The sequence below is a fragment of the Cinclus cinclus genome, chromosome 6 (assembly GCF_963662255.1).
Source record: "Cinclus cinclus chromosome 6, bCinCin1.1, whole genome shotgun sequence".
Taxonomy (NCBI): Eukaryota; Metazoa; Chordata; class Aves; order Passeriformes; family Cinclidae; genus Cinclus; species Cinclus cinclus.
Genome location: NC_085051.1, coordinates 23,673,631 through 23,695,630, shown reverse-complemented (window position 1 = coordinate 23,695,630; position 22,000 = coordinate 23,673,631). Strand labels below are relative to the sequence as shown.

Genomic DNA, 22,000 nt, shown 5'->3' with positions numbered 1-22,000 from the left:
CTCAAAACTGTCCTGTCTTGGTTTTATCCTAGAAATACCACAGAGTTTCAAAACTCACCAATTGGCATGAAGGGTTGTGAGGCAGGGCTTGGCCGGGACATGCCAATAGAATTCACAGCATAAATCCGCATCTCATAAACCACTCCTTCAATCATCCGCTTGGCTTCATAGGTTAGCTCTTTTAAAAGGTCAAAGTTCAGTCTCATCCATCGATAGCTCTTCTTCTTCTTTCTCTCTAAAATATAGCCTGGAAAGGACAGCTGTTATGATGTGAAAGAACTAGAAATTGTTATCTCACATGCAGGTAAAAAGAAAATCCTTTTAAGTGAAGGAGAAATTTCCTTGAAATGTCTAAGATGTGGAATAGAGTTAAAAAAATCAATGTCTTTCTTCTATTCTGCTTCAATTCACTAATCTTGACTAATAGCCTAAATCACCCACAAAGAATTGATTTGATGAACAATTTGAAAATTCCTTTTTTTTAAAATAATGTTTTATCAAAGAATTGATGCTAGATCTCTGAGTTCTTTGCAAGGTGGTGGAAATACAGAATGTTTCCCAGACAATGCTTGCTTCAGCCCTAATGTGAGTGAGGTATGTCCGCTCACCATTTTTCTTGCTCTGATTTCCTTGGGAAGGAAAGTGAGCCTGTGTGATAACAGAGAACAAAGAGAACTGGGTGCACTGCAGAGCAAATCTGTAGTTCAGCTTAAGGTGTCATCTGTATGCCTGGAATCTATGTCTTAGCACTTCTCCACCCAGAACATCCACAGCCTTTCCAAAATACCATGCTGTTTTCCAGAATGACTAAATGTTGTTGTATTATCAGCATAAAAGATAAACTTCTCATTTCCCAAAACTGGGAATGGAATCTGTGATTCCTGATGCTTAATATGGACAATATTGTCTATCACACTGGAAACATACATGTCAGATATTTTCCATTTGACCTGCTACAAAGGACTACTGAACTGTTTCTTTCCATTTAGGTTTATTAAGTTTCTCCTGCTTCTCTGTGTTGAAGATAGCATGACTGGATGAGATCCACATAGGCTTCTTTTAAACAAACTTTGCTATGAAATTTATTAATCATTTAACTACTGAATGAATAATCAGAGAATACACTGGATAGTCATGTAAACATGCTGAGTGCATTGCCTAGGTGTATTCCTATCCACAGACTGCAGAGGTCTGTACAGATGTCTGTAACAGGGGTCAGCTGCAATAGTGTAGGTTCATAGCAAGGACTTATAATTGAGCCATGCAGGGGAGTGATTCAGTCCCTGCTGCTCACCAAGGTCACAGCTATCAAACTTGCAAAAGTCCCTTTGATGTACCTGGGAAGTATGATTCACACTTAAGGTGTCTCCAGGGATGAGAAGAATGACAGGCACATTTGATTTGCTGGCATGCTGTAGGCACAGACACCATGCAGCCTTTCCTGTCAATGCTGAAATGCAAGAAGAGCATGGGAGTCTACAGAATGTTCTGGGAGAAGAACAGTGGAAGTATCTCTAAGCTGACAGGTTCTATCATCGCTTTAAATGCATAAAGGTGTATTCCTGGCATGCTTTTTTGCAGTAGCTTTCAGATTTAAATGAGTTAGAGCAAGCAAAGAACCTATGATTCCTTTGGTATGCTCCTGGTTTTTTCCTCTCTTCAGGGTCTCTGAGACTGAGAGAAGTTTCATCAGCTCAGTTTCTGGGGTTTTTTGCCATTATAGATAAGCAGTTAAGTGTCAAAATGAAGACATTTGCAATTATAAAAAAAATAGGCAGAAAGGAGGTAAAAATGACAATACTGGTCGTGTTGGTGACATTTGGTAAAGCAGATTATTTCTCCAAATGTGTGAGAGTTAAAGATACCATTTTAGTAATACAAAAAGCACACAAACCCCCAGGAAAAGTGAAGTGAAGATAGGGTGTGAATTTCTTTTTTATATCTGTTGGATATAGCTAATAAAGACTCTGACTGCCTACAATGCCATCTGTAACAATATGAAGACAGATAAGAATGGATATGCCTTTCCTCCCTGCCTTTCTCACTTCTAAGGCTCTGTTTGAATGGGTAGTGCTGCACCTCGGCTCTTCCTCTCCCCCTGCTGCAGGTGTTTTATTGGAGCTCTACCAGTAGTGCAGCCCTGTGCCAACTGCAGAAACCTCCTCAGGTGGTGTGAAAGGCTCTGAATGGAACATCCACAAAACTTTTCTTTTGACAGGGAAAACAAAGCAAAGAACTTTTTAAAATATGCACCCTCAAAATCCTCCAAAACAAAATCAGGGGTTTTGTATAGTCAGTGAGGTGGGGGTTGTCTGTGGTAATGACACAACTACTGGTAAATATCTTTGCACATGATATTTTAAACTGCTGACTTCTTGCTTGCTTCCTTTCTGAATAGATGAAACCACAAAGCACTGGCCCAGCAGTACCTTGTTTATTCCTGCACCGGTAAATTCTTGGATTTAAATGAGATAGATCTTTTGGAAATGAATGAAGTAAAAAAAATCCAAAAGAAAATACAAACTCCTCTCTTCCAGATATTATTCAGGAGATTAAAAGAATTTTAGACATTTCTAGCTCTGGCATCCCCATGGGAATCCATATAGCTATCAATGTATTTATTTTTTATAAGAAACCCAAGCTCCAGAGATCTTTATTAAACAAGTTTCTATATATGGACTCCAGAGGAATTTTTTTCCCCTAAAATTGGTCAAGACCCTGCGTTATTTTCTTTTTCTTTTGAGGATCACAGAGATTTCTATTTAAAACTCATCATGCTCTGTGCAGAACTTAAAGTGGTGTCAGTGATAGTCTTGATTGTGCCTGCTCATTTCCTGCATCATATGATAACTTTGCACTCTAGTTTTTACTACAGATTTTAAGGTCATTAAAATGATTGAAAGTGTTTTATGACCCATTATTTTATATGAAGTAAAATTATGAAGTAGTTTTCCACTATAAGACATATATTGCCTGAGATTGCAGATGTCTGAAGTTGATGACTGAGGTGGCCACAGATCTGTTTTGATATTCCTTGGTAAGCACAAAGGCTTGCATACTGACTTAAAATTTCAGTCTTGAATGAGAATAGTTAACTTTAGCTGTTTTTCATATCACCTTTTTGTGCTTTGATAACTTGTGCGCTGAAATATTTGGTAACTTGTGCGCTGAAATATTTCCCTGACTTAAATCGCACAGGCAGAGGGCACTCTCTCCTCAAAATTGGAGGGCAGAGCCTAGGTTGGCTTGGAGGGTCTGTGCCTCAGAGCAGCTCCTGGCTGAGGGTCAGCCTTCCTCATGTCTAAACAGAGAATCCTTCTGCAATATTTCAAAGGAGCACCAAAAAATAACTGCAAAGCTGCAGGGGGCTTTGTGTTTTTGAACTCTTACCAAGTACTGGTTGCCCACCGTCGTATTTAGGGGGTTGCCAGCGCACAGTACAGTAATCTTCTCCAATGTTGCTGATTGTGGGAGCTTCTGGAGGGTCGGGAACATCTGAAGAAAGTGTTAGAATGAACGAGAGTTGTTATTGTTTCAATTTCTTTATGTAAGTAAATTAAATATTTTAACACTTTCTTTTTTTTTCCTGTGTGGTATTGATGTAGTGGTGTCCCCCAGGAATCAGTGTCGGGCCCAGTCTTGCTTAATATCTTAATTGATGATCTGGATGAGGGTATTGAATCTATCATTAGCAAATTCATGGATGACACCAAGTTGGGTCAGGGATTTGCTGGAGGGTAGGAGGGCTCTGCAGAGGGACCAGGACAAGCTGGATGGTGGGCCAAGGTCAGTGGTGTAAGGCTCAACACGATCAGGTGCTGGGTGCTGCACTTTGGCCACAATAACCTCCTCTAGCACTACAGGCTGGGGGAAGAGTGTCTCGAAAGTGGTCCAGTGAGAAAGAACCTGGGGGTGCTGGTCAACAGGGGCTGAACACGAGCCAGAAGTGAACAAGCGGCCAAGGAGGCCAATGGCATCCTGGCCTGTATCAGCAATAGAGTGGCCAGCAGGACCAGGGCAGGGATTGTCGCCTTGTACTTGATGTCCTGGGGAGGCCACACCTCGAGTGCTGTGTCCAGTTTTGGGCCCCTCACTACAAGAAAAGACATTGAGGTGCTGGAGCACATCCAGAGAAGGGCAATGATGCTGGTGAAGGCTCCGGAGCACAAGTCACAAGAAGAGCAGCTGAGGGAGCTTGGGCTGTTTAAGCAGGAAAGAAGGAGGCTCAGGGAAGAGCTTATTGCTCTCTTCCACTCCTTGAAAGGAGGGTGGAACCAGCTAGGTTTTGCCCTCTTCTCCCACACAGCCAGCAACAGGATGAGAGGACACAGGCTTTGGCTGCACCCAAGGAGGTTTAGGTTAGCCATTAGGAAGAAATTCTTCACAGAAAGGGATTTTGGAATGGGCCACCCAGGGAGTCACCATCCCTGGAGATGTTTATATAAAGATGAAATGTGGCAGTCAGTGCTTGGTCTAGTTGACATAGTGGGGTTGGACTTGATGAGATCAGAAGTATTTTCCAACCAAATTTATTATGTGATTCTGTGACGCAGCTTTGTCAGATAGCAACAATAGGTACAACCAGAATGTATTAACTTAGCCTAAAGTGAATTCTGCTCTTTGATGCTCCTTTTTTAGTTTGGTTTCCTTTAAATACCACTGATTATTCAACTTCCACCTTCTTCCCAGATATAATAATTTTTTTGCAAAAATATCAGGTAATTCTGTTCTGTAAGATGAGGTTTGTTCCAGGGTTTCCTATTTTCTCTAGAATAAATTTTATAAAATACAACTGCATGTCTCACATATTATGCCACTTTGGAGCTATTAATAGTAAATATCATGATTTAATATTTATAAAAGATGGAAGAAAACTTAGTATTTACAAAGCAATTCTAAATTTTAATACTGTAGGTGAAATTAATTTTCTTTTATCATTTCTGATTTACTTATAACTTGTCCTTTTGTTATGTGTGCCAGGGTATCAGCAAATTAAATATTATGAAAAATTTATAAAACTTACTGACTCAAACTCATATCTCTCCCAGGTCTTTTGTGACTCATTGAAGAGTCTGTCAATCTGTTCATCTTCTATCAGTTCCATTGTGTTTCTTTATTCCATTAACCATTTACTGTATATAGAATAAAGTAATCTCTGCTTGAAAACATAACCCGCGACAAAATGACTAGAAACTTTTCTTATCTCTGACAAGCATGAAGCATGAACTTCAGAATGGAATGTCATCCATACAAAGATAGAATCACCTGGAACAGGAAATACATGGATTACTACTGGGAGTTGTTCTCTTAAATTTTCACCTCTGAAAAAATATTTCTGCCAAATTAATGATTGAAAATGTTCCTTTCTTCATGATTCTTTCCAATTTTTCTAAACCTGAAGTCAGGACTTGTATCAGAGAGACTTTTAGAGAAGGGTAAGTTTCAGCAGAATCAAGATTCTTTCATGCTCTTGTTGTTTCTTTCCTTCACTTACCAATAACTTTGACTGTGATATCAGCCTTATCTTCTCCAGCTGGGTTCTTAAGTGTAACTCTGTAAACTCCCTCATCTTCTTTTTCTGCTCCTTCAATAATGAAGACACAATGGTCCTCATGCATTTCCACACGGACTCTGCCTTCAGATCCAAACAGGAGCTGTGGGCAGTGAAAGGGCCAGACAAAATCATTGCAAGTTGTGCCAAGCCTGATGAGTCTGTGTGTAAGCTGGTGAAAAACTATAAATCATTGAATATTACAATAATTATTAAAAAGCGGTAAAATTTTTCAAATTCTATTTGTATGTAGAAGATAGAAAATACAGACTGGTTGGCTCACATAAGTAACATTTGGGAAAATTGGTTGTGAGAGTCTGCAGGTTGTTGAGATTCGCCACTAATTACACAAACCCAGTTATATTTCAAAGAAGTTACTAAGTACTTCCAGAAATTCCTACTTGGGACAGCTGCTAGCATCACTGTGAAGAGTTTGGATAGCAGTTGGTTACTGTATAAATTAAAATAAGATTCTTGTAACTGGTAGTGGCATCATTATGGTTTCTGCCACTCAATAACGTCATGTGGGGAATCTTTCTACTTTGTGCTAAAATCTAAACAAAAGGACCACTTTTTAGTTGCACATACATAATACACTCCTTTCTTCCTTTAGTGTGCCCATGTATCTTTAGATTTAGAACAGGAACCATTAGAAAGAATTCATGTCCAAATAGTGATTCGTGCAGCAGGATCCTAGCCCTGAGAATAGTTTATTGCTGTATAAATGTAAAATATTTTTTACTCTATCAAGAGAGAAGTAATTTATGTGAAAAATACTGCAAAGTGAGTCCTGTTTCACTGCTTTATAGTCCATCCACTCCCCTGACCCATTGTCATCTTTCTGTGTGTCCTATAGGATTTTGTCCTCGTTATTATTGAAGCTTCCAGGTTACTGAGGGAAAAACACCCCTCACAAATAAATCTAAAAGAGTTTTCAAATAACTGCTTTGATTCCCTGTGACCCAGTCACCATGTGCTGGTGATTAGAAAGATTTTTCTCAATCAGCTTCTTTCTCTAAAATTGTTTACCAGATCTCTTGTGCCCAGCAGGTGTCCTGTAATTACCAGTGTGAGGCAGGATAGTGGGCCTGATGTGCTGTATCTGCTGACTTAAATTTTATTTCCTTTTGAGTATGACCTTTCATCTGGAAAGCACTAAGAACACTGATTGTGATTGCATAAATAATAATAAGGAACTTACCTTATTATCAGTATTTAAATCACTGCTGTTTTCTGAGGCGGTCATGGAATCATCATTGTTTCGAAGTAGGTCGTTTCTCTAGATAAGCAAAGAAATCACAAAAGGTCAGCTAAGGCTGAGCAGAACAGTAAAGCTGTTTCTGCAAGACAGAGAAGAGTTTGTTAGGGGGTTGAGTATGGTGGTGTGAGGAAAGTAAACTGAGGCAGCAAGGAGACCTGGGAAGGAAATCTACCAAAACCAAAGTAAAAAGCAGAAATGGGGAAAAAAAAATGGTTTCAGAATGCAGTGAATTAAAGAAAGGATAAGTCAGCAAACTCAGATTTGCAGCTTAACAAAGGAAGAAGCATGACATTCCTGCAGTGTTGTTGTGAACCTCTCTATGTCCTCTGGTACTAGTTACTCTATATATGTAAGTACAAAAATAAGGATTACTTCTCTCTGTAACACTGGGATAGTAAATTGATGTAAATATTTTAACACTCAGAAATATAATCAAGCCTGTAACACTCACCAAACACCATCTTTTGAGGCTGTGCTACTCTTTGTTTAGCATTTCATTAGTAAGTATTTTTTACACAACCTTCAGTCAAGACTGGCTGCTTTTCCTCATGTTGAGACCTCACACCTCAGAAATAGCACTGTACAGTGGTTGTCTGATACCCAATCATAATTTTATGTATATAAGAGTCAGTTTTTGGCTTTTTAAAAATTTATTTCCATACTAATTCTGCATTGCAGAAAAAAAAGTTCTGAGTGCTATCAGAAACTCTAACCTGAACAAGAATATGGCACAATCATGATGAAATAGGAGACTGGGGGAATTAACATAATTGGCAATATTATTTTTTCTACATCTACACATATGGAAGTGTAATGATGCTATAGAATGTTATGCAAAATATTTCTGTTTTGTACTAGTTATAGCTCAAGAGCCCACAGATGGTGAGGGGTGGGAATATTTTGAGATACCCAGAAAGGAAGCTCACTTAACATTTTAAGTCTAGCCTTTAAATTCTTTCTCTGGTATTTTGTAATTGCTTTGATAAGGTAAATAGCAAGGTTCCTCTATTTTTATTATACCAAGTTCAGTTTTATGCCTCTAGTCTGATGACATGTTCTTCACAAATTACAGAGTCCTTGATAAAGGCTAAAAAAAGAAGCTGCCACCTCCAGAAAATGTTCGTTCTGTCAGGTGAAGGTGATGGACATGACACATAATTTATTTATTTTTCTCTGAGGTTGGAAAGGAATAAATGAGTATGGTATCCTTCTATCTGCATGTACATATGTCTACTTGTATAGAGTCAGCCCCTTCTTTTGGACAAAAAAGCCAGGGAGCAGTTCATAAAAAAGAGCAGCTCAGGAGGAATCACACAACCAGCTATGTCCCAAGCAGCTGCAGTGCAGGTATTTAATTTTTCTTTTTCTTGAGGTTTATAAATATAAAATTGAAAGACAGAAATACTTTGGAAAAACTGTAAACCAAATAATATTTGAGAAAGAAAAATAAATTTGCTGTTGTGACTTGCTTCGGACACTATGTCAGGTTGCACATTACCTTGTTTACTTTCTGCCAGATGACAGTGGGTGTTGGATCTCCTGATACAGGAACATCCAATCTCAATTTGTTCCCAGCCACCACGACAATAGTGTCAGGGGATTGGCCCAGACAATCAAGGTGGATTTTTGGGGGCTCTAGAGTAAAAGCAGAGAAAATAAGTTTTAAATATAGTTTGAGTAATCTGAATGGGAAAAAAAAATCATGCATTAAATGAAAAATGAAAAAAAAATACACTGCTTGCTTTGCTATTGAAAACATTCTTTCTTGCATATGAATAATGACTGCTGTTCTTACCTTCTCTTGGTACAAAATCTATCTTGACCTCTGTGGTTGAGGGAAAGAAAAGAGGACATGGGGAAGGAGAAATAGATCAGAAAACAGAATTTACATAGCATCTGCACTCACAAAGCAATTTTAAAACTGATTGAAATTTCATAAGCATGTTAATCAGCAGATTTATACAAGAAATTAGGAGAAAAAACAGGCTCTGTAAACCAATGTGATAATAGTAATGCAAAATAACAGGGAAAAGCAATGTGTCTCCATTGAGGTGTCAGAAAAGAGATCTGCATTCTCTTTCCTGGCATAACCATGATTATTGTCACCATTATATCCCTGTGGAATTCCCATTACACATTCTAAGATAACTTACCCAAAAACTGAAGCTTGGCAGAAAGGTTGTAGGCAAATCCTTGTGGAATGAAGGAATAATCAGCCTCGTCCTCTGGTGTTACATCCTCAATAGTTAGCTTATGGATTCTGGAAACATGAACAAATATATTCCACTCCCTTGCCTTACATCCTCAAGAGAAACATGGCTATCTCAAGGGACAAGATACTGGCTATAGGATACTAACAGAAATTATTTCTTCTTCCTTTTCCATGGCACAAGTCAACAACCACCAGGGCTGTAGACTGCTCTGTTTTCAGTGTTAAAGCAAATCTATATCAGCACATTGTCTATGAATGGATTTTGGGTTTTTTGTCAAGGTAGATTGTTTGAAGAGAGGAAGCAGTGTCCTTGCTCTAGTCCAGTCCTTCACCATTACAAGAGCTGTTGTAACACTGCTGACTGGTTTGATTTGATTTGATTGTGAAACTCTGGAACTCTGCCCAAACAAACTAAATAGTGATTCTCCATCCCTGTATTATTTTAAGTTTGAAACAGAATACAGAAAAGAGTACCAGGAAAGACTTCACCTAGTGTTTAATGCTGAATCTTCTTCATCTCCATTTCTATTAGTAGCTATTAGACTGCTAGGAAAGTTGAGCACAGAATTACACAACTGTGTATGTTAATATAAACATTAATTTTTCTCTAGGTTTTACTCACGTGTACTAAACACTACTATTAGTTTTAAAGTTATCAGTGATGTGTTTTCTGGATTGTTTGAATACCATAACCTCATACCAAGTAATCCTAATGAAAACTAAGGTTTACTTTTGCTGATACGCTGCTGAAGCCATACATATAAAATCCACCAACTCAGAAAGACTGCACACATACCAAAACAAGTCTGTCACTAAATGTTGGTTGCATATGAAAAGACTTTAAACTTTTAATCTTTTAGCTGGAGCCAGGACAAAATCTTGCTTTATTTCTTATCCCCTGAGATAAAAATTCTTATGGATTGCACTGCCACACACAAGCCTGTACCTGTTTTCCGAAACAAGACTGACCTGCCAATATGGGAGATCTTAATCCTTTCGTCTGGGATCACCTCCTTTCCATTCTTCAGCCAGATTCCTTTCACATTTTCATCAGAAACTTCACACTTGAAGACTGCCTGGTCACGTGCCTTCACTGTCAGGTCTGCAATGCTCTGATAAACTTCCAGCTTTTTCTCTGAAATCGTGAGAATAATTGATACACACGCCAAAAATCCCAATAACTCTGTAAAGTTATGGCGTGGATTTATTAAGTAGAAAAGGCAAGGGCTGAGCAAGCTGTCTATGGAAGGAGGAAATATGAAGGGAAACACACAGCATGCAGGGCTTTAACAGGACTGATAGCTAAGCACCTGTTGTTATCAGAGGATCTGTTATATCCGGCATGCAGGTCTGAGTTCTCCTTGAAGCCTTTATTATCAAATCCTGTGCCCCTTATTGCATCTTCTTTTTCCCTGTCAGGAGGATTATGCTACCATCCTGCACTGTCTGGAGAAGGTTACCTTCAGCCTGTTCTCATTTTCAGCTTCTCTGGTTCTGGGATATTCCCTGTGCCTACCTTGCACAATCAGTTCAGCGACTGATACCCCACCATTGGTCTTCACAGTATAGTGTCCACTATCCTCCTTGGTTGACTCATTAATAATGAGATACTGTTTTTTCCCATCTTTCTTGAATCGGTATTTAAATGTTTCTTCTCGTGTCAGTTCAATTCCATCCTTTTCCCTGAAATACCAAAGAGTGGTATTTTTGTTTTGGTTGAAACGGGAGAGTAAGGGTCAGCTCAATGTTACTAGGGATTGGAAGACACAAGGCAAATCCAATCTGTGTGTCATTTCAAGTTAGTGAAAAAGGATTGTTGCACAAATGTTAGTGGAACCAGAATGCCTCTATCTTGACCGTTAATTTTCCCTAGGCATTCGACTTCTGGTTCAAGAGAATTCACCACAAGTAATTACTTGATTTTTTTTTTTCTATTTATATGCTATAGATAAACATGAAAGTGTGTTAAACGCTGTAGAGGGTAAAAGGGTTGAAAAAGCACTTCACCAGCAGGGAATTTACTGTCTTAAAAACGGCCATAAAGTAAATGGGACTTGATGGGCTATTATTTAAAAATCTTCATTTTCCTAATGTGAAATATAACTGTTATAAATCCATGATTTTTGGGCACCAGCAAAAGGTGTATTTTTGATTTTGTAGGTCTTTCCATCCAAGGGTGCCACAGTGTACTTAAGACTTTACTAAATTAAGCTTCACCATCCAGCCCAGGAGGAAATTTAATTATTGTAATTTCCAGTCATCATGAAGGGAAATGCGCAGAGAGGGCTCATGCTGTTTAATCAAGGTCATACAAAAATACATAAGGTGTTTTAAGGGTTTCCTGTTCCTAATACTAAATAACATAAACAGGCTACAAGAAAATATTTGTAATGTCTTCAATTTACTAATTTTGTCGCATTACATTTTTCATTATTACTTGAATATATTTATATTACGTTACTTGAATACTGCTGCAGTTTGTAAATGAGAAAGGTTTTCTCTTTGATAGTTACATGGAGAAACAAATAGGAAATATGTGTGATTTTAATTGAGTAGAAGTATTCTTTCTACTTTTTTGTAATTTCCCTTATTTGTGACCAATGACTCAGTGACTATTCTCCTTAACAAATGAGCTCAGAGAATAACAAATTGAAATGCTCTTGGGACTCATTAAAATACTATACCTCTAATTTCTAAGTACATGTATGCAAGAAAACCTTTAAATTCTGTCAGTCTGCTGAAGTATATCACAAGATCAAAACTTTAAGCAGAGAGAAGAAGCCTACAACTTGTGACTTAGATGTTCCTGATGCATTTCAGAATACATACAGGTGTATTGTATAATGCACCTCCTAATATAATACACCTCCTAAATTTGTTACAGCAGAGCTCACGGGAACTCAAGAGTTGGTTTAGTGAAGAACTGGCCTCTCTTCCAGGTCACAGAGCAGGCTAGTAAGGGAGGAAACAGAGGATGCTTTTAGCAACCACTTGAAACACAATGCTTAGTATTATTGTCAGGATAATGTTTCCTTTCCTTTCCTCTTCATTCCTCTTCAGACTAGAGTCTGACACAACGTGTAAGATGATCTCCTAAGGCTGGTGTTGTGATTCATGTAAATTAGCTCTGGAGCAAGTGCTACAATGAGATGCAGAAACCTTTGCTGAATTGCTGAGAATGGATTGTAATCCCAAAGTTCAGCATGCTGCGGTTACTAAATGCAAAGCCAAGCACGTACACTGTGGCAAAACTTTTGGAGCTGAACTTGTAAATTTGTTTTCAATGGTCTATTTTGATACATGGCTCGTGAGAAATATCTGAATGTTCTATTCACCCATTGGTAAGAAAGAGTTCTCCTGAAAGATTGACTCAATAATGAAAATAGTCTTTTTGTAATGATTAGTGTCTTAAATCCCTTGGAGGGGAATACTATCTTTAACTGGTGTTTGTTTTACTGACTAGCACATTGCTGATCCTGTGGAGGACTAGAGAGTTTCCAGAGGGGTATAGTGACAAATAGGGGCTGTAAACCTTGAAAAAGAACTCCCAGATATCACTTGACTTAAAATAATACACTGCTGCTGTGAAAAGCAGAAAACCTCTTTAAGGTAATATTACAGGTCTTCCTTTAGCAATTGGAACTATAAAATAGAGAAATCTGTTGATATTAAAGTGTATGTGAAGCATTATATAGAATCATAGAAACGTTGGTTTACAGAACACCATAGGTCATTGGTGCAGCCTCACATTTGAAGCAGAACTAGTGCAGTAATAGGTAGGTCAGCTGTGATTTAGTCTTTCCAAGTCCTGAACATCTGCAAGATCAAATATCTGTTCTCAACTTTACCACTCAATGCCTCTTTGTCTGGAAATGCTTTCCTATTTCCTGTTTGGATTCTGAGGATTAATTGGTTAATGTCTTCTGAGCTATCACTGATGTAGGTACTATGTGATAATTGGGACACACAATTTTATTGCTATAAATACACGTTACCATGGTTTGTTTTGATTTGGAGATAAGATGGTACATCCAGCATTCAGAGATGGAAAAATTAGATCGAAACTATGTACTTTATTACATCTTTTTCTTCAAGTATTATCTTATTTCCAAGACTATCTAAAGTTTAGAAAAAAAACTGTTCCATCATACTGCAAGAGTTGTAGTAGTGTGAAAGCTTTCTTGGTTGTCAAGAGAACATTCTTTTCCAATTGCTCTGAACAGAGTCACATCATGAATTCTCCAAGTCTTAGTCTGATGGCCATGCCTCACCTTATTTCTGTCTCCTGCAAGTCACATAACTGCCTTTGTTCATGTGCTTGTGGTTTTATATCCTGGGTTTGAAGATTTAAGAACAGGTGCTCTGAGTTAGTGCCTGTTATTTGGCTTAAACTGTTGAACATTTCCCTAATGAGCCAAAGAACTGGAACTCTTTCTCCACACTGTGTTTCAAGTTTTCCCTGGACACTTCTCTCTGCCGTCCAAAATGTTCCCTTTTGTTGCCAGAGAGCATTGACAGAGTCTCATGTAACAAAACCAGTAAAATACAGTGTGAATGTTTAAGTGCTCAGTTTTCCATTGCAGTGATTTGATGAGTTTCTCTGACCACTTGCTGCATTTTGGACTGAGACAGCTGCTGGTTTGCCCTTGTCACATCAAATGCCCATCCCACAGATAATAGCTCAGTGAGATGTATGGGAGTTGTTCAAAGGCACAGGATCAAAGTGTGGCAGCTGCATTGTGTTCTGAGAGGGACAGATCTGGTTGTATCCGTCTCTTGTGACCAGGCATCTGCAGGCAGTTCCTGAACAACAAAATAGGTGTCCCTGTGCTTGTGGCTTTAATAGTGTAATGCACAGCCTGTACTAGCTCTTGGACTCCATTTAAATTCTCAGTTCCTTCCTTTGGGACAGCAGAGCATTAGTTGGCACTTTCCAGGAATGTAATGGGCATTGTGGGAATGCTTGATAACCATGTGCCTGAAGCTGTTAACAAGCACAAGGGAATCTCATCTGGTAGAGAAATGAAGTGAGAACAGTGTGTGTGTGACATGGCATATGAGCCCTGCTAGTCATGCCTGCCCTGCAGCATGCACCTTCCAGCTTCTGCTCAGCTGGAATGCCCAAGAAAACAGGTTCCATGGTCTAAATGTTTGTCATCGTAATCCCTCTCACTGCATAAGTATAACGAACAGCTTTGCAGGATCACCACAGCAGATGTGTTCCCTCTGTGTGTCTCAAGAGACACGAACTTTCTTACCTAAGAAAAAATACTTTAGAAGCCCAAATGCATCATTGCAGTTGAAAAGACCAGAAGATTTCAAAAAGTAGAGCAAACTCACCACAATATGGATCTGATTAGTCTGGGCAATACTTAGACATCACTGAAGTGTAAACACTGAGGAAGAAATTTTAGAGACACTATAAAATATCTATACTTAATCTAAATTTTTGGGTCATATATTTTTTCTCTCCTCAATGTTTGACATATAGGAGGAGGAACAATCTTTTCCTGAAAACAGTTATGTAGGATGCCTTCTCCCTTTTTATTCCCCACTTCCTGTATGTTCCATGAAGGAAGATGGTTTAATATTGATTTGGTTTGCTTTGGTTTTTTTTCTTCTATTCCCTTACCATTTCACAGTAGCTCCTTCCTCAGACACTTCACACTCAAACTCCACTCTCTCTCCAACCATCACCATCTGGTCCTCCAGTGGGTGAGTGATCAGGATTGGAGGTTCTGGGAAAAAAGAGAATGTTATTAAAACAGTATTCTGAAAGGCTGGAGACCAGAGGTAGATTTCACCACTCTCTACTCCCCAGGAGGAGTTGTTGGGCAAATAAATGGTGATGACCTCTGTCCTAGAACTTAAAATTTACTGTGCCAGATCATCTCATCAGAATTTTCAAATTTCTTTTTTCATGAGTTAGAATAAAAATATAGGATTAAACAATTTTCATATGTATTCTGAAATTCTAAACAGGAGGCATTAATTTTCTGTACTGTTTGATCTGCTTGTAGAGATTGGAGCACATGTTTATCTGGACTGGAATAAAATCTTTAAAGTAAGTTTCTAGCCCCATTGTTGAGATGTAAATAACTTTTCACATGATAATTAATGATAATATCATTGTGGTGCTTTCCTAGTTGGTGTTAGGCACTATTTTCCTCAATTTAACGCTAAGAAAATACTTGCTTCAATAGATCTCAGAATTTGTTAGTATGTTTAAGAATTTCCTTCCCTGTAAGATAAATCTGGGAGTAGAGAAGGTGACAGTAATTCCATGCTAAATGTTAGGGGAGCTCTCTGTGCTTTTGCTAGCATTGCTCACCTTTCACAAATAATTCTGTGAAGCTCTTCTCATCCCCTACCACACACTCATATGCTGCATCGTCGGCCAGCGAGCAGTGGTTTATGGTCAGTATTCTCTTATTCCCAACAGACTCAAAAATATATCTGAAAAGAGAATTTATATGTAATTACCAGAGAAAAACCCTTCTGGACCCAGTCACTGTCTTCTTCTGCCTGGAAGAGAAACAGATTCCTTCACTTTTTCTGACATCAGTGGCAAGATTTGTAAGGACTCAAGACAAATAAGCCTGTCTTGGTGCAGTGAACAGCAGCAGTGTCTGAAAAACTAGCACAGGGACTTATGGTGAATCTTCCCCAGCTGTGAGATACACAAACTCCTGTGAAAGGTTGGATGCTGTTCTAAGATCTAGCATGACTGCCATTAAAAATGGCTTCAGCACAGAATCACTAAAAATTGGTTTTGCAAACAAGTTATGCTGAACTATATCTGAGATCAGGAGAAAGCCCAGTTGAACCCTGGGTACACACATAAAGAGCTAAATATAATCTCAGGACTTACTTGCTAAGTTGGTCGATGGAAGCATCCAGTCCCACATGTATGTATATGGAGCAGAGGGAAGAAAAAAGAAAAAGTTATGACAATAGCAAACTGACCCTGAGCCATAGCACTAAGCAGACTCTTTCTCAGCTCCTATTTCTGTCTGTTTATTCCTTTCCTTCTAAGAAAAACTAATTTTTTTCCCACTTTGTCCAAGCTGTAGCTCATTCCTTTTTGGATTTCTCATATTTCTAGTTTACCTGCCGCTCACTTGGATCTCCTGTCCATTCTTCAGCCATTTCACATCAGCATCTGGATTGGCAACTTCAACCATTAATTTAATCTTTTGCCCCTTGTCTACTTGGTAAGCTGGATCCAGTTTCTTGAGGAATGCTATGATGAAGAATGATTAAAAAAAAGTCTTTATAATTTTTATACTTGTTTTTTTCATTCTGGGTCATGAAACAAATCTTTATTCCCTTTCATGTTGTTTACCATCATATTAAACCTTTCCCAATTTCTGCATCCTTGTTTGAAATTTTACTCTTTCTGTCTGTTCTTCATCCTCTGCCATTTTTCCTTAACATAGGATGACAAGCATGTGTTACAAACCAAAACAAGCAAAGTAGAATATTCTAAATAAGTTGTGAATATGTACTTCAACACATCCTAAACAGAGTTACATCTGCCCATGTAGGAAAATTATACTTGGTCTTCTCAGTTCTGATGAATGGCTGTTTGCCCTCTCTGTTTCAGATTTTTAAAAAGTCAGTTACAATTGGGCATGACTAGAAAAGGCTCAAGAATTCCAAATGTATCATACCAATGAAAATTAAATTGTTTAAATATATCACTATTGCTTGACATACTGACTACCTGGGGTGAGGGGCAAGTAGGGGATGTTGTTTTATGTTTAGGGAAATATAAAGGCCCAGGCTTGTGGAACTGGTGAAGTGAGTGTGTTCAGTATATCCAGAGTTTCAGAGGAAGGAATATCAGAGTATTGGGCATTGCTGGAATCTTTGGTAATCAGTATTTCATATATGAAGGCTGGGTAATAACTGGATCAAGAATTTACTGTTTCTCATGGTCTTGTATCTTGGTGCTATAAAGAAGATACGAATGCTATATTTGGAAGAAATGCATCTAACCAACCTGTGCTTTTTTTCTCTTCCTTCTTTATGCGTTTGAGGCGTTTCAGCATCCCGCGTAAATCTGTGATACCATACTGGAAAGCAATTTTCTCATATTCCGTGGGAGGAGCTTTCCTCAGGATATCCCAGACATCAACATCAGATTGTGATTCAGATTTTCCTTCACCTCTGCAGAAAGAGATTAAAGTCTCTGAGTGCTACTACAGAAGTATTAAAAAAATCTATGGGGTTGACATCTTGCCTTGATGAAGCCATTTCTTAAAAAACAATTAACATTCTAACTTTTTACGATATTATTATGTAAAATAATGCAAGAAAACTGGTCACTAGTTTTAATTTTATTTATATATATATATAGTGATTAAAAATTAATTTTGTCCTAAAGGGTTTTTCTAGCAACCAAAACTAGTAAATATTAACTTCCTTCAATGATGGATAATGGAAACATAAGGAAACTTATTTTCTTGTTGTGGTCAATGAACAAAACATGGAACATGGCAAAGCAAGGAACTGAATTCATATGCTGGCAACAACCTTAGAAAAAAGGCATTTGATTTGCATAAATGAGAGACATATCCTTTTCTACTCAGGATATTTTTTGTCTTCACTAAAAAGAATCACAGATTATTAAGACTTCTATCATCTGTTGTGAAGAAAACTGTTGTCTGTAATAATCTATAAAACATAAAGAGACTGCTGAGTAGTGGCAAACAAGACAGTATTTACAATGAACTACTTATTTTATATTTTAACCAAAGAACTAGTGATTATGAAAAAATTAATGTTTGTTTTAGTAAAACCAAGGGAAAATTTGGCTGTGTGGCTTTGGGAGAGGTGTTCTTTTATATCTGCCATCGTATTTTTTGTTTGAAAGATCATTAATAGAAAAAGAATTGAGCATAGCCTTACCGGTTTGAAGGGCGCAGGAAGCTGCTGTACTCCAGAACGATGCAGAGTAGTGTTTGGAAAAACGTGCAGCATCCCAATGGGCAAGAAAAAGGGCATCATGTGTTAGTAGAAAAGAGACAATGTCATTGTCACCCTTAGCAGAACATGCCTGCGCCTCAGTAGCAGGGAGGTGAAGGAATTCATGCAAATGCTCTGAATTTGGCTTAAGGGAAATGCTGATCCATGTTGAATTCAAACTCACTCCCACGCTTTTTACCCACAGTTCCACTGTGGGATTTATATGATAAGTGCAAGCACTTCTGTTTATTCCCACTTATGGCTGATCACCTTCAAAAACAAGTAACTCTACTTTGCCCTGTTATCATGGTGTTTTTGCCTGGGATAGTTTTTTGGTAAATGGTGGAAGAAGTAACATTTTACTAAAAAGTTCTTAGGAGAAAGAACTTTCTGTGGCTGCTGTTTCTGATTTTCACCAGGATCAAGCAGATTCCAGTGCAGCAGAACACTCCCTTGTAGTGAAGTCACGTTCAATGGTAAACCTCAACAAGAAGACAAATTCTGCAACTGGTGATGCAGAGAAAAGTGGAATGTTATTGGGTGTGTTTCCATTTTTTCCACGAAAATATCAGTCCAATTAGTTTGTGAGAAATATTACTACTTAACAGTCCTACTATAATCAGTCCAGACAGCAGACACAACCAAACATTTCTGGTACTCCTTTTATTGCCAAAAATGCTCTTGCTTGTAACAGGAGCACTGTGTTTAATAAAGTGCTGCAGTCCAAGCTTGGAATTTCCAGCACCTTGCAGCTCTCGAACAGAAAGGAAGCAAGAGAAGAGGATTTCAGCTCAGTGAGATTGAGCTGAAATAGGGCATGCAATATCTCATATCTTTGAAGTGGTTTAGCACTCGATAAGCCCAAAGCCCTCACTAACACTCACTGACTTGATAGGAGGACCTGAAGTTTGGAGTGCCTATGATAAGAGCAGCATACTGGGTATTTGCTTTGCCATAACACTGCACCAACATCACCCACAAATTTTACCTGGGTTCCTCTTCTATATACCTATTGTTTTGTTTGAGGCTGCTATCAACAGTTTATTTATGCTTAGCAGGAGACAGGAAAACTGAACTGATTTGCCACATAGATCAAGATTTTTTTGACATAAGCAGTTCTTGGGCTTGCTGCCCTGGTCATTCAAATAGTGACTTTCAAATATTTCTAGATACATGGAAATTAAAATAGATATACAAGTACTAAATTCTAAGTACTGTATAAAACTAAGGGCATATAATATTTCTAATATGTATCTTATTCTTTCTACTGGAACAGTCAAACTTCTGTGGAGAAACTGTATCTTAAAAAGTATAAAATCATAGGAAATAAGAAAGACTTAAGAGATTCAATTTTTATCATCTTCCTTAAGACATTAAATAAATATTGGTAGTTTCTCTATCTGCCTACTTATAGGCTGTATATACACACTCTATATCTGAAAATTTACAGGTAGCACTATTCATGGAGATTTCAAAAATGTTTTGTGTGCTTTATTTTGAAGTATATAATCAGAAAAATCTTCCAAATTCAAAGGAGTTCCAAAGTAATCTAATATCTCTCACTTTTGAGAAGACTTGCCTAGTTTTTTTGTTACCTTTTCCATTACTTAGTGTCATGTTATCCCATTGCTTTATCTTGCAATACTATTCTGGTGTATGCAATACAAGAAATTTGAACATAAGAAAGAATATAACCTCTTCCTTGGAAATACTGATTTTTCAAAAATTAAAATGGAAATTTTGAGTTTCATGCAATGTGAGACTAAAAGCTAGAGGCTGGAATTTCTGTTTAACTGAGTTCTGAAAATGAAAAGAAAAAGATGTGTTTGCCTTTGAGCAAAGTTTTCCCCATCCCAGTACTCCTTTTGACTATTTTGCATTTGTTAAAACATTCTCTTTGATCCCAGTAAGACTTGGAATTTGCACAGAGAAGCTGTACTCCTCCACTACCAACAGGAACTAAACAGTGTACAAAAAGTAATAGAGCACTGGGACTCATGAGATTTCCCCCACTCCTCTGTTCTTCTCCCTGCTGCTGGGGATCCTTATTCACAGAGATCACCTCATAGGTTAGCTATGCACTTGGGGGCATCAAGATGCAGCTCAGTGAAACTGCTGTTAATGGAATATGCAGCTGATATATTTTAAACATATGTCGAGGGATTAAAAATAGTTTTGTACATCCCAGAAATGGTTCCTTCCTATCCAGTTACTGTCAACTGATTGGACCCTGTCAGCTGTCACCTCCTTCAAGGTCTCTGCTCACTATCCCATTTAATAGTCCTGTGACAGCTGTTCCCTTCCTCTTCCCAATGACCTCTCCTTGGCCCATGACATCTGTATGTCAACACCAGTTAATTAAATTACTGTGATAGAAGATACAGCGTTAAATGAAGCTCTTTATTATAGTGAAGTTATTTATTATAGAATGATCATTACCTGTGGATCCAGGGACACTTATAAAATGATGTAACAAAGCAGAAATGGTAAAAGAATAATTCTCAATTCTGTTTGAATCTGCACAGCTCTTGAGAGCTCCCCAGCATGAGATCCCTTTCCCTATTCTATTTTAATGAAGAATTCCTTCCTTCCATTATGAGATTTTATGCCTATCTGTTCTCATTAATATTAAGTGGTCTTTAACCTGAAGTGTGCAAAGCCTGAAGAGTTCACAAATTACTTCTGAAGTGGCTGTGAAAAACAACTAGAAGCAGTGAATTTATGCTCCTAAGCTCACTAGGCAGAGATTTGTAAGTCAAGAAATGGCAGAATTTATAAGGTTCTTTTAATAAATTGCATTTCTAAAAATTAATTGTTGAATCAATAAATTTAACATTTCTGTAAATACTGAAGATTTTTACTGCTTTTTTGTGTTTGATCATTGCTCAAATCCATTTATGAGAGCAAAAGGGAAAGGCATGAGGAGAGGGGCTCATAGTACTCAGCACCTGGAGACTCTGTATGAAATTATGCAAATATTTTCATGCTGGTTTTAATTTATTTAAAATTTTATAAAGAAGATAAGCAATTGCTTTATGCTTCACATCTTCTAAGGAAATGAACTTCTATTTACAACAATTTGGGTTCATGCTGAAACAAGAAACTTAGATATCAACGTCAGCTCTAGAACGTTTGATAGGTGTTTTTTCTGTCTCATTTGTCTGTCCCCCTGAAGTGCTCTGCTTTTGGTGTTACTGCAAAGCCAGGATCCACCTGTGGGCAGATGCCCTGCATGGGGTGTAGCACAGGGGTTTGTGCAGCATGTGGCCTTGTTTGCCACACCCAAATTTGAGTGAGTTAACCTACTGTGGTTTTATTGCCTTCTGTAGAAAGTTATTTCATATGTCTGCATGATCCTGCAGTCTTTGTAAGGATAAAACACTTTTTATAAATAGTGATACTGCTGCCTGTTTCACAACAACACTCATACAAACAGTTGATTACTAAAAGTCAAACTAAGAAAGTTTAGATTTGCAAAACGTGAATCTAAGTGACAAGTTTTAATAGTAGTTTCAGGTGCTGGAAAGACAGAGTGAGTGTCCAGGGTCAGTGAACAGAAAAAAACAAGCAAAACTTCACCTATTTGATAGGCAACACTAGTATGCAAATGTTTTTTCTGATTCTAAATACTATGACAACATGAATACAAAGTGGCAGGTTATTGAGAAAATCTGGAAATTCAAGGAAATTTTAGAACTGGCTGTATGAAAAAAGGTGGTGGTAAAAGCCAAAGAACATTCAGAGAAATACATTGATTGTATCAAGTTGTCTAAACTTTAATCTTAAAACAGTTTAAAATAATTTCTGTCTCAGAAATTAACATCCTGTAATTTTCTTTCACACTATGCAATTTTTGTCATGTTCTACATGTAAAGAAGCCAAAGATGCATGCATTATTTCAAACCCCAAATGGTTCTTATATTCAGTCTGACCCATGCATTTATAATACAATTAAATAGAAAGCTTACTCTCTGTTGGCAACAGTGGAATCCAAAACATTCAGATT

The 22,000-nt window shown here is 37.8% G+C and overlaps 1 protein-coding gene across 2 annotated transcripts in view; it reads right to left on the bottom strand.

The window, feature by feature from the left end:
- Positions 1 to 22,000, bottom strand: part of MYBPC3 (myosin binding protein C3) — a 59,781-nt gene that overhangs the window by 19,413 nt on the left and 18,368 nt on the right. For both annotated transcript variants that reach the window (XM_062495932.1, XM_062495933.1), the window contains 16 exons: positions 21,963 to 21,965; positions 17,938 to 17,961; positions 17,030 to 17,196; positions 16,135 to 16,267; positions 15,896 to 15,898; positions 15,356 to 15,480; positions 14,657 to 14,762; positions 10,541 to 10,707; positions 9,994 to 10,159; positions 8,966 to 9,072; positions 8,608 to 8,637; positions 8,311 to 8,447; positions 6,753 to 6,830; positions 5,495 to 5,654; positions 3,391 to 3,495; positions 59 to 247 (listed from right to left, as the gene is read on the bottom strand). In XM_062495932.1, the coding sequence (XP_062351916.1) occupies positions 59 to 247; positions 3,391 to 3,495; positions 5,495 to 5,654; positions 6,753 to 6,830; positions 8,311 to 8,447; positions 8,608 to 8,637; positions 8,966 to 9,072; positions 9,994 to 10,159; positions 10,541 to 10,707; positions 14,657 to 14,762; positions 15,356 to 15,480; positions 15,896 to 15,898; positions 16,135 to 16,267; positions 17,030 to 17,196; positions 17,938 to 17,961; positions 21,963 to 21,965 (1,700 nt within the window). The remainder of the gene's footprint in view (positions 1 to 58; positions 248 to 3,390; positions 3,496 to 5,494; positions 5,655 to 6,752; positions 6,831 to 8,310; positions 8,448 to 8,607; positions 8,638 to 8,965; positions 9,073 to 9,993; positions 10,160 to 10,540; positions 10,708 to 14,656; positions 14,763 to 15,355; positions 15,481 to 15,895; positions 15,899 to 16,134; positions 16,268 to 17,029; positions 17,197 to 17,937; positions 17,962 to 21,962; positions 21,966 to 22,000) is intronic.